This window comes from Acipenser ruthenus, chromosome 33 (genome assembly GCF_902713425.1).
Source record: "Acipenser ruthenus chromosome 33, fAciRut3.2 maternal haplotype, whole genome shotgun sequence".
NCBI lineage: Eukaryota > Metazoa > Chordata > Actinopteri > Acipenseriformes > Acipenseridae > Acipenser > Acipenser ruthenus.
Genome location: NC_081221.1, coordinates 5,736,289 through 5,749,701, shown reverse-complemented (window position 1 = coordinate 5,749,701; position 13,413 = coordinate 5,736,289). Strand labels below are relative to the sequence as shown.

Here is a 13,413-nt window from a genome sequence, read left to right as displayed (position 1 = left end):
CACTAGTCTGATGCCGCGTAGCAGGGTGTTCATCTTGTTAAGAACAGTTCGTTCAGATTTTATGAGGGTATATGAGAACAAGCATGCTTTTTCTTCTGGAGGCAGCTTTTGTGCTTCTTTTATCAACTCAGTCCAGCATCCATTTTGCACTGTTTCAATGACAAGCTGTAGACAGGTGTCACAGTTTGTTTCAGTTTGTATCTCGGCAGTGTCATCGCCTTTGGAAGTGCATGAGGAAGGATAAAGTGAACGTGCACAAGTTCAGTTCCTGTACAGTTTTGTAATGTGGACAGATTTGTGGGGTTCCATGAGAGGTAGTCAGCTGGGTTTTCTGCACCTGGGCGATAAATAACATTGGAGTCATACACTTGTGGTTTCAGCAACCAGCGTTCAATACAGGCTGGTGGCTTTAAAGTGGGGTTGTTGAAGAGTGGCTCCAATGGTCTGTAACAATGATGAAGTTTGGCCATAGAGATAGAGATGGAAGTGGACACACCCCCAAACAATGGCAAGGGCCTCTCCTTCCTTCTGAGAGTATCGCTGTTCGACTGGTGACAGTGTCTTGTTGGCATAGACGATTGTGTGAATTTGTCCTTGAGCATCTCTTTGACATAAAACTGCTCCCAGACCGACAGGGCTGGCATCCACAACTAGCTCAGTTGTTTTCTTAGGGTCAAAGTAGGCCATTACGGTGTCACTTGTCAAGTTCTTCTTCAAAGTGTTAAGAGCTGTTTGGTGTTCTTGTGTCGATTGCCAAGGTTGATTCTTTTTTGTCAGTTCTCTGAGTGGTTGTGCAATTGTGGCTAGGTCAGATATAAATCGTCCCCAGTAGTTAACTAGACCTAATAGACTTCTTACTTGTGTTGTGTTTTTTGGTTCAGTGGCATGTTTTATGTCTACTACTTTTTTGGGATCAGCTGACGCTCCTTTTTCTGAGAATACATAGCCAAAGAATTCAAGTGTCTTGCAGTTGTACTCACATTTGCTGGCATTCAGAGTTAGGTTGTTCTCTCTCAGTCTCTGAAGTACCAATGTCAAACTGTTGTCAAGCTCTTCTTGACTAGTGCCGATATTGTTTCTCTGATGACATTCTGGAAGATTTCAGCGGCTGATGAAACTCTGAAGTTTAGACGCTTGTATCTCTGTAGCCAACATGTGTGGAGAATGTTGTTATGTGATGGAACTCAGGGTGGAGCTCTAGCTGGTGATATCCAGTTTTGAGAAAACTTTTGCTCTGTTTAGATCTGCAATTATATCATCTACAGTTGGTGTGATGTGTCTCTCTCGCTTGATTGCTTTATTGGGCAGGCACATGTCTACACACAATCTGATTTTGCCAGGCTGCTCTGATTTTGCCAGTTCCTCTTCATCCAGTTTCTGCACATGGAATTGAATACGTCTATGTGGCTGTGCTGAGGGCTGTATAGTGCCATCAATATGCAGCTTTACTTGATGATTTTTTTAGTTTTCCAATGCCTTGGAAGACTGTGGGGTAAGCTTCGATTATTTTATTTGAAGAGCTGTTGTTGATGTTATACACCATCTGAATAAGGTTTAAAGCAGTTGCTGTGCTGTAGATTAGCAGTGTTTCACCTCCCTGTGGTACAACATGAAAGGTGCTGGTGATATATCGTTCCTTAGACTCTAAGAATAACTGAAATTTGCCACACACGTTCAAGGGCTGTGGTTAGCCATAGGCATACATTTTGGACCACTCAAGTGGCTTTAGACATCACATTCACTGATGCTCCTGTGTCGATTAAGACTTTTAGTGGGTCGCCTTGCACCAGTATGGTTAGTTTAGGTTGGCTATTGCTGACATGTCCGAATTTGCTTTCAGAAACTGTGAAGATATACATGTCTTCCTCTTCAGATTCACCAAACTGTACTTGATTTACTTGGTGCTGGAATGAGCGTTGATTTGTTGGCTTAGTAGGTTTTCTTGGTTGTGTGTTTTTGGATCTGCAAATCTTGGCAAAATGGTTTGCTTTCCCACAAATCCTTTTGCTGGGCACCCATTAGCATGAGGATATTCACCACCACAGTGATAGCATAACATTTTAGATGTGTTGCCTGACTTATATCCGTGTGTTGCCTGACTTATTTATTAGCTTTTTAATTGATGAAGCAGCAGTGTTTAATACTTTTCTTTTAAATTTTAATTAATACAACAAATTTGTAAAAGCCAATGCAGCGGGAACTATTGTCTAAGTAGGTTTTGGAAAGAAATGTTCAGTAAAGCAAAGAAGATATGATCTTGAACTTGTTTGGGTACTTCATAAGCTACAATAAAATACCTGTAGTTTAATACAGATGTGATGTGCGGTGTATAACTTGAATTTACGCTCTGTTAATAATTACTTTTTAAATTTTGAAAAACTAATAGTTTCTAGAAGTTTAACTAAAAACAAAAAACAACACTGTAAAATTATTAATGGAATAACATGTTGCAAACAAGGGTTATTTATAAATTAAACCTGCATATCTTTCTTGATTTATCGGTGTAAATTGTAGTATTTTAAACACAAAAAAGTTTTTTTTCCTAAAATTGAAGTCTTAAAAAGCGGGGAGCGACTTTTATGCCACTGCGACCTATAAAACTATTTGGTAACTCTTTTGTTTTAGGCTAAATAGTCACAATTCCCTCTATCTTCACAACTGTTACCTTTTAGCCCTTGAAATTAATGTGGGGACTGTGTCTGAAGACAGTGTTCTATGTACAGTCTCGCTAGTGCATATAACCTCATCATAACCTTCCTTGATTTGTACTCTACACTTTTGACAAAATAGCCGGTCATTTATTTTTTTAGCCTTTTTTTAATTGTCTCCCCCTACTGTCTGGTTGTGACAGCAACAAGTCAACTCAACACTGATGGCATATATCAACTGCTCTGTTTGAATAATTAGGTTAAATTCATCACATTGTTAACTAAATGGCGGCAATAGGTATTTAATTGCTTGAATTGCACAATCGCTGAGAAACCTGCTCACTTGGGGGATATTGCTGATTCATAAGCTGAATCACTGCAGGATTCTGAGACAGTTAATTTGCAAGTGAATGGCCTACTCACTTATAACTAATAGATCTGCGTGGAATGCAAGACAAATGGTAAAACATTTGTGCCATCAGCGTAAAGCCAAGGCAATATCTTATACAAATAATACCAATCAAAACGATTTATTGATAATCCTAAAGTATAACATTATAATAATTTCTTGGAAATCTAATGTGTGACTTTTCATTTGACATTACCTATCCAAGAGGGGTGTTGGGGGACTTAAAGGTGTAGTGTCCTGTACAGGTCCAAACTTTGATGATTTTTTTTGGTTTCCCTAAACTACACATAGATTACAGATGGCATGACAAAGACTACTTAAACAACATAATGACAAAAGGCTTCAGAGAGGGAGGGAACAGCTGACACTACCTTTTATGGGATGTAAACAAACTGGACAGTCAGCAGTGTCTGGTTTCTAATGAACTACAAATAATTGTGTATTCTTGTAGCTAAATTAGGAACCATGTGAAAATATCCCACTGCCTCATAAGTGAGGTATGATATGCATAAATGTCAATTGTGGTAGTCTCTCCATTCGTTTCAGCTGTGAAATGTCTTTGTGCAAAGATGAACGAATTCAAACGGTTTTGTTGTGTGGTGCAGATCACCAATGGGGAGGTGGCCTCTTGAACATCCTAATGAGCTTAATATATGATTTTGCCTATGCAACCCATTATGCTAAAAATGACTTGCTAATTACCCTTGTGCTATACTCACCACATTGCTCTCATGAACCTCTGGATTCATGGTGAGCTGCACAACAAACCAGGTGGCATTGCGTAGAATGAAAGCTGTGATCAGGTTCCAGTGAATGATATTCCTCAGGCATCTGATACTCCTGTTAGTAAGAGACAACAATGAGTTTAATGTTTAATGCAGCCTCCGTGGAGGACGCTTGACCTTTGCAGCTTGCCGCCACTTCAATTGAAATCTCCACAGTGAATAACCTTGTGCCAAAGCACACGTCGGCAATGGCATTTCAGACATATAGATTACACAAATAATGGTTAAACCTTCAGGAACCAATGAATGAAACTGAAATACAATATACTCTAAGAACAGCATTAGCCTTTCTCTGAATCAGCTTATTTATCACTGATCATGTTTATGAATGTTTCCTATCCTTAGCCAACTAAATGAGCAATGTGTAGCCAGTATTGATAGCTAGGACTTCGAGATACTTTGAGGTAAAGAAGCAAGGGAGCTGTGGCTTTAATAAGCACTCATTACTTCTGCATTTAAACTTGTAATTAGTCTAAACTACAGCCTATCCCTATATTAACCCTGAAAGCTTTACGCATTCAATTTGGAAAAAATTATATATGAAGAGAGTAGTTTTATATACAGTGCAAGTAACTAAAGAACTGCCCATTATATACAGAAAACCTAAATGTGTGATCACTGGTTATTTTTCAACTAATATCTACAATGTGTTTTGTACTCAAATGCATATATGTAAATGTTACTGAAACACCATGTTCATGTTTGTGTCAGACTTAATCATCTCATAAAGTTTATAATTCCTAAGGTACACAGGGCAATTGGCAGGAGAGGTTTTTCTTTCCATGCCCCAGATAAATGGAACAGTGCTTGCAGTCATTAGAACTTCTAGCAGTTTGGAAAGTAGTAAAACCAACGGACTGTTGTTGATATTTTGAACATGGTGTGCTACTTTTATTAGTACTGCATTGTGACAGGCTGACCGGGGTAAGGAGACTCAGAGTCAGGATGTGCAGGGAAAAGCGCTACGGCACGTATTTATTAAATAAAACAAACAAAATAAACAGTTTAAACAAAAACAGATCTCGCACACACAGGATCAGAGATCTACCCTCACCAGAATCCTAACACCAACTAAACCTGTGCTCTCAGTGCTCCCTTATATACACACACCTGTGCAGCAATTTACACCCACTTAATCAATTAAACCCTCCACCACATTCTCACATGTTTTTAAAGTGCTGGTGAATTAACCCTTTAATTACCCACCACCACTACAAAACACACATATACACAGGCCAGTACCCTCATTCTGCCACATGCATGTACATTTCAGGTGTAGAAAAAGAGACTTGAGAGGGTTAAGACATTTAAATACAGAATGTATATAGAGAGAAGTTAAATGAGATGGAAATAATATATCATGAAACACCAGCTATAACAGTACATAGAGTGTAGAGCTACCAGGAACACCTGATAAATCCAAATGGATTATACAAGGTATTTAATGATTTGTATTAATGGAAAATATCACAAACCACACTTCTGTTTAATTCAATTGAGAACATGGTTAAACACTGTTATAAACTCAAATTATTAAATATTCCGAAGATTACTATATTACATCATTACAGTACTTATTAAATATTCAGAAGATCACTATATTACATATTTACAGTAGTAATTGTCAACTAACCACCTTGACTGCATAGCAGGTGGGAGAATTGTTAACCCCAAGGCACCATCATTTAGACCAAGATATTTTAACTAATATGTCAAATTCAGTAACAAAAGAAGTATTCAGAAATGTACTATATTGTGTGTATTGGCAATCAGTAATACTTGAAAACACTTTCAATTAAAAAGTTACCCAAGCCAACTGATTTCATATTCACCTACAACCAGCAATACAAAACGCTCTTAAAGCATATATATACAAACATAAACATAATAGAATATTAAATGGGTAAGAGATTAAATATAAGAAGGATCTGTGTAGTAGATTATTCCATTTTTTAACTAAATGTAACTCTTACTTGTCAATCAAATGACTCGAATAAGAAAAACATAAATTGATAAATCATGTCACACTTAACTAAACACTGCAAACCTGTACAGAAGACTATATATAATAACTGCACTCAACACAGCTGGCCAGTTAACTGGCTCTGGTCTTGGTTATGGTCCTATATCATATAATTTATAACTTATTTCCATATAAGCCACTAAAAACATGATTTAGTTTTGGTAGGGCTGTCTTTTTTAAAATGTACTTTGTGCTACAAGATCATATTACAGTAAATATTACTCTACACCAGGTTGTCGTGATAGTTGAGCAGAAGGTTTCAGACGGATGCGTGGATTATTTTCTCCTAGACTTGCACTGTAAAAGTGCCTGGAACATTTGATCATGTTGTTAAAAGCTCTTTAGAAGCCTGTCAGAGAACATGTTTAATATGACTTTAATCTGGATGGATGCTGACATGGTGACTGGAGTGACAGTCCCTTGCCATAATCTTGTCTCCCCGTGAAAAGATTAATGAGTCAAGGTTGGTTTATACTTTTCTCGCAGACAAAAGCCGTACCTCAGCTGCAGACACTTCTACGGGTGTGCCAGAAGGACTGAAGCACCCCCGAGTTTGCAGACTTTTTGATGCAGCAAAGTGGTCGTAGCTGTCGGTCATACTTTCAGCCAGTCTGCGTTACTGCCGGTGTCGACTTGTGACTAGGGTTGCCAGCAGGCTCCACAATCCCGCAACACTGAGACAGGATTTTAAAATTGCCTGTCTCATGAATTAAATGAATGTGTAAATTGGCAACAAACAAGTAAAACTGATCAGCTGTTTTCCATACTGCCTCCAATCAGACGTATTGAACAGCTGAGCAATGTTGCTGATTTGATGGGGAAAGAAAATAAATAGTGACGTTAACTTATAAGAGATTCAAATATATAAAAATACATTGTTTTAATTATTATTATAAGTGGTTGCTGCGCATGGTAGCCTATGTAAGCACCAATATTAATTGTATATCACGCTTTAATTTCATTCAGTTTAGAGGCAAGTTTAAAATCCTGTTCTGTTGTTCATTTTTATTGGGTTCCTCAAAAACTTGCTCTACCACACTCCACTGGCTTGCGACCATGCGACAAATGTTGGATTTTTTTAATATTATCCGACCCTGTGTGTTTTGCGGTCACAGACACACAAGAAAAGGCTGTACAACTTTTCAAAAAAGACGCAGCTCGCGGCAGTGCAGGTGATATCATTCCGACCGTCAGAGACCACTGACTGAGACCAAAAAATGGGTCACAGTCGGAAGTACAAACAGCCTTCAACGATTCATTCCTTAAGATAATATCCATAAATATTGATGCAGGAGATTGTTTTCCTGCATATCCTGATTGAGGGAGGTGAACACATTGTACACCTGTATCTGGAATTATGACAAAGACTGCTGAAACGTGACTGTGCTCCTCTTGAAAAAAAACAAAACAATGTATGCCACTAGACCCTAATGCACTATTATAGTATTATTTAAAATGGTGGTGGTGGGGTATTGATTAATGAATGCAGATTCCAACCCCTTCTAAGTGAAGTGTAGTGTAGCTAACAAAACAATTCCTTACATTATCCATGCACATCAATTCACTATACAGGTCTACAAATGTATTCATTTGAAAGAAACCTATGTCTTGGCAAACATGTATTTTTATTTTACATTTGGTACTACACCATTCCTTCAAGGCCTGTATTATCTCACATTAAGCTACTCTATAAAGCTTATTATAAGGCTACAATGAAAGTTTCTCACTTTGTATCAGTATTCATAATTCTAAAAGTGAGCAATTCTTCAACATATGGGTATTAATCTCCTAAAGACCCAGAAACCTGAATAAGATATACAAAAGCTGCTTGCACAGCCTGTGACACAGTTGTGGCCCACGCCCGAGGGCACAAAGGTATTGTGCTCACAGATCTCAGCGCCATTTTTCCTTTCAAGATGGAGAGCCTTGTTCAGATAAGTACTTGTTACTTTAATCTGCTATATATTTAGCATTTATAGTGTGCTTGTGCCCACTGCAGGCCTGGTTCAACAGCAGGGTTTTTCAGCCCATGTTGAACCATGACTGCCTATTGTCAGTGTCTCATCACTGTCTAAAGGCACTCTCTTGGTGGAAACAGCTGGCCCATCTATGCCTCAGCGTAGCGCTGGGCAGTGTCACCAGAAGGGAGGTCGTCACCACGGATGTGTCCAACCTATGTTGGGGCGCTGTATGGAATGGCTGGGGTGCGCAAGGTGTCTGGAACCCCCCATGGCAGAGTCTCCACATCAATGTTTTAGTGCTGCAGGCAGTTTACCTGGCCTTGCAGAGTTTTTTGCAGGAGGTTCGAGGGAGACATGTGCGTGTCTGTACAGACAACACAACAGTGGTGGCTTAGATCAGCCAGCAGGGTGGCGTCAGGTCGCCGAATCTCCATCGGGTGGCCCGCAAGCTTTTGCTCTAGGCACACAAGAACCTCCTCTCACTACGGCCAGTACTGCCCGTTGTGACAAACTGGGCGGTGGACTTCCTCTCAAGGAGAGTCCCCAGCGCCTCAGAGTGGAGTCTTCACCGAGGTGGTGAGCCTCATTTGGGAGAGCAGAAATAGATCGCTTTGCCTCCATAATAGGAGCCTGGGACCCGGTGGCGATAGATGCCTTGGCATACCAGTGGCCGAGGCAACTGTTATATGCCTTACTACCACTCGCCCTGCTCCTGCTGTGTCTGGAGAAAATCAGGCAGGACAGGACCAAGGTGCTCCTAGTAGCCCCTTATTGGCCCAGGAGACTCTGGTTTTCAACCCTGATGCAGCTCTTGAGTGGCCAGCCATGGAGACTGCCCAAGTGTCGCGACCTGCTCAGTCAGGCACAGGGACCTTATGGCACCCCAACCCATAGAGCCTGCAGCTCTGGATCTGGCCCCTGAACGGCTGAATTTGAGCCAGCTGGGGCTTTCATTGAAAACCTGCAGAATGCCAGAGCACCATCCATGTGTTCCCAGTATGGGTACAAGTGGGGTGTTTTTCAGAAGTGGTGCCTGCCTCATGGGTTCGATCCCATGATCTGTCCCATGGCAGTTCTACTGCAATTTTTGCAGGACCTTTTTGACAAGGGTATATCTTATACAGGTTTCCGAATCTTTAAGAGGTAAATCCCCACATTAATGGTTACATTTCTATTTCAGGAAACCAGGGTTATGATTATAACCTAACGTTAGCAGGCTCTCAGCAATAGCATTCTGGAGATTCTGCACAATGTATCTATACTGTACATTTAAATAATGATGATCCCTCCATTGAGAAATGCTGTCCTAATGGTGATAAATGTATCAAACACTCTAAAACTCAGCTCAGCAATAATACTTACCTGTAACTAGAGTACCAAAGACCTGATTCACTGTTCCATGTGGACTGGCAATGTGTTGCAGTGTTCAATCTAGTATCCTGGCTTTGGGCCATTGGCACTTAAAATGTGGGCAGCTGTTACTTGACATGGCCAGATTGACTCCTGATGATCTCTTAAATACTGATACTGTTCATGAATTACCTCATTATCTGAGCTGTAACTCCCCCGAACACGGTGGTCTGGATACATTTTTAAATAGAAAGCTGTCTGTTAATCTTTTTCTAAAAGTGGGATTTACCAGGTAATGTTTAACTTGACATTGTTAATACGGACCCCAGACCTACACTTTACACTTTGATGGTTTTAACAACCCCATTGCATGTTTACAAGTCTGCAAGTCTGCATCCCTTTCTTGCAATTGTCCCACGATTGTTGTTACTAATGAAGAAATTGTGGTATTGGGCTAATTTCATGATTTCCGTGCAGTATATAAAAGAGAGAGAAACAAACACTATGGACATAAACCCTTCTTGCCGGCTGCAGAAGGGCAGCCTCCCGCATTATACATGTTTACCAAACCCCCTAATTAAAAAGGGAATTTTCTAAAATGTAAAGAGGCATAATGTGCACGTTTGAGACAGGACAGGTTTTTAAATTGGGTCTAAAACTGTAATAAATTAATATGTAAATTGAGCATGATTCATACATTTTATCCGGCAGACTGACGCCTCTGACATAGGACTAAGGACGGATCTTAGTGGGCGTGGGGCATTTGGTATTGTACATAAGCAGGAAGCTGCTGTTTGCGTGAGAGACTCTGACCTAGTATGCTGTATTCGAGAAGGAATGCCAAGCCGTCATAAAATTTTAAAAAAATGAACCGGAAGCAAGTTTCTGTGTGCCTCTCTTTCTGTGTATGTGGGCCTAGCTGCTCACATGTAGTTTTTGTAAAATGTCCCAAAAACGTCAACCTTGCGTGAGCCCCAGTTCTGATCGGGGCCCTACGCTATAGCGTAATTTGCGTATAGGTTAATCCGGCCCTGGGTAAGCGTGAAATACATTTACATGCATTTCTAGTATTGTAGAGAGTATGATCAGGATCCGGTCACAATTTATATGGATCAGGGGTTATTTTGTGCTGGATCACCCCAGATCCCATATTTAGCTATAAAGTTTGAAAATATACTGTATAAAAAAATGTTGCTAAAAAGACTTTACATACATAACATGTACAATAAAAAAACAGAATGCGATGTCTATGAGTAAGATTTTTTTTTTTTTTATTACAACCTACATAAACAATGCCAAAAAAGCAGCGCTCTTAACAACAACAGTGTCATCGCTCCTGTTCATCAGATTAGTTGACCAGCCACTGGTATTGTTCAAACCTGAAGATTACGTTAAAACATGGCTTGGCAAAGGTTGGCATGCAGCTACCGACACCAGCAATAAGGCACGAAAACCCGATCCACAAGCAGAGGAGAACTTGAAGCATATATGGAAGCTAAATCAAGGTCAACATTTGGCCTAGAAAAAAAATGTGCTCTCTCTTCCTCATTATAATATCTGGTACATTTTTGTTTACAAATTAACCTCAACAAGAGTCTACTTTAATAAAATGTCTTCATGACTTTAAGTGTCCAGCTAGTAAGGAACTGGAATTAGTAGAACATATCCCAACAAGGATTAGCTTAGTTTACATACATTTATTTTACTAGGACAAAACCCATTGAAAATGACAACTTGATGTACAACAGTGCCCTGGCCAGGCAGCATCATACAGTACAAAAACATCAGACACAATAAATCATGTGTGATTGGATGCATGCTATTGACATTGCTGCTCATTTCTGTGAATGGCATGGACTTGGGATAGGGTATGGTTGCAGTTCTAAAGAATAAATAGTGACAAGCACACTGATATTTCCCCATGGTCTATCAACATCAACATGTTCAAGAATAGAACAGTAAAACAAGTGCATGGTAGACATGCCCATTTATAACGACAAAGTAAAACACCGAAAGTAATCTCTCTCAAACATGAGTCACAGGAAGGCTACTGCCCCTGCCTCATTTCAGGGTGGTGAACATACACAATGAGGAGAGAGCTCAGGGAACAGACAGTTCTAGATCTTGATCATTTATACCAGGAAGAGTATTGTACCTGCTGAGGGGCTGGGGAAGTGCTTGCCTTTAACTGCCTACTGATGTGATTGTGTCTTTCTATGTGTCAGTCATTGCACAGGACAACTGTGAGTTGGCTGCAGTTTGTCTCATCATAGTGGGACCATGTGTTGCTGCTGCTGTTGGGTTTGTCAGCTATTTAATAGCTTTTATTACAAATTAATTATTATTATTATTATTATTATTATTATTAGTAGTAGTAGTAGTAGTAGTAGTAGTCATAGTCGTAGTCGTATTTATTTATTCAAGGCTATTAACTTAATGGTCAAGACCACTACTAACTGCAGAGGATTGTGACATCAGATAGGGGTCAACCATTATACTCAATAACCTAAGTAATGAATGAAGGCACACTGCCACACCTGTATATTATTGTTATTATTAATTAGTCATTTAGCAGACGCTTTTATCCAAAGCGATTAAGGGGTGAACTATGCATTACAACTACTGCTGCAGAGCCACTTACAATAAGACCTCGGTTTTACGTCTCATACGAAGGATGAGTATATACGTATGTAAAAATAATGTATGTAAAAATAATGTGATATCTTGTAACAATTGTAAGTCGCCCTGGATAAGGGAGTCTGCTAAGAAATAAATAATAATAATATACACCATCTCCACCTAGTAGACATTTAACACATTACAGTTCATTCAGAGCTTGGAAATCCAGGAAGTGGGTGGATTTGGAAGATATTTATCAACATTGCTTTAAATAATACCATTAACACAAACACATTAACACAATACTATTGTGTTCATATGCCCCATATCTTTATTGTGAAACAATTCTACCATCAGTGGTCTGGAAATTGATATGAAGACAAAAGCACGAAGTGTAGAAATGTTGCACTTGCCTTAAGTGTGTAAAATCCTCTGTGCCACAGTGAACAGATTTACACACTAAGATTTACTTCCCTTATACTGCTATTCAGGTTTTGGAGATTGAAACCTACACTGCAGCACAATCTCATGCAAGTTAATATTCTCTATCAATATTCTCATGCAAATCGGCCTCAACTATAAATATATCAATTTTTACTTTATTTTCAATACAGCATGAGGAATTTCAGGTTCTGACACTGAATTACAACTTCAATAGAAGTCAGGACAGACTGTCACCTATAAGAGGTGAGTATATTTTGTTAGTATATTTTGTGAGGGGTCAAATATAGAGAAAGCCAATTGGCCAAGGTCCAAAATACTACAGGTAAAGAGTATTACCAAGAAATTGAAAATTATTCCCAGGTATTGTATACCATATGCATTTTAAACCCTGGTAGCTAAACACAATAATAATATTAAGCTTTTTAGTAATCATCCTCTGATAGGTGGTACGGTGTTAGGTAAACATTTCAGTGGGAGATGTTGCAGCATTTCTGGGACACCAATTTTTGGATGTTCAGCTCCAGTGAAGTGGTGGTATGCAGGATATCATCCATCAGTCTTGTTCTCAGGTTTAACTTGTTCAGCATCATAAGGGAGAACACCTGCTCACAGATGTAGGTACTGCCAAACAAGAAGACAGACTTTAAAGCTTCTCTGCAGAGGCTGGGAAACTGATCATGAACTAGAGATCGGTAGAATTCCAACAGTGGCACTTCCCTATGCTTGTTCTTCAGCACAGTTCGAGTTCATCAGGGACACTTTCAGCATCAACGGAGAAAGGGTCTGAAAAGAGTTCAGAGGCTCGCTCACTCTTGAACTGTTCAAATCTGCTGCCAAACACTACTTGTAGTTCTTTCAGTACACTTGCATGTCGATTCCATTTGTATGTTGTGTCCTGTGGAAAAGGTTTCTTAACATGCTTCAGAGTGTGTCAGCTGCCCTTTCTCAGAGTGGTTTGTGAACAGCTTTAACTTAATTTCAAAAGCACAAACAGCCTCAAACAAATCAGAAATAAGATGCTAACTGCCTTGTAACTTCACCTGTGATATCAGTTTGCAGCAGGGCAGAGGAGAGCCCTGCATGTAATTAGAGGGAGCAGGGCAAAGCCCTGCTTGTAAGTAAATGTATTGTAGGTGTTCAAGGAGGAGGAACGTGAGCAAGTGAGCAAGTGAAA

At 39.6% G+C, this 13,413-nt stretch overlaps 1 protein-coding gene across 1 annotated transcript in view; it reads right to left on the bottom strand.

Moving 5' to 3' along the window:
* crhr1 (corticotropin releasing hormone receptor 1) overlaps window positions 1-13,413 on the bottom strand; it is a 185,227-nt gene that overhangs the window by 25,620 nt on the left and 146,194 nt on the right. Inside the window, exon 6 of the mRNA XM_059006700.1 lies at window positions 3,777-3,897. Within this exon, the coding sequence (XP_058862683.1) occupies window positions 3,777-3,897 (121 nt within the window). The remainder of the gene's footprint in view (window positions 1-3,776; window positions 3,898-13,413) is intronic.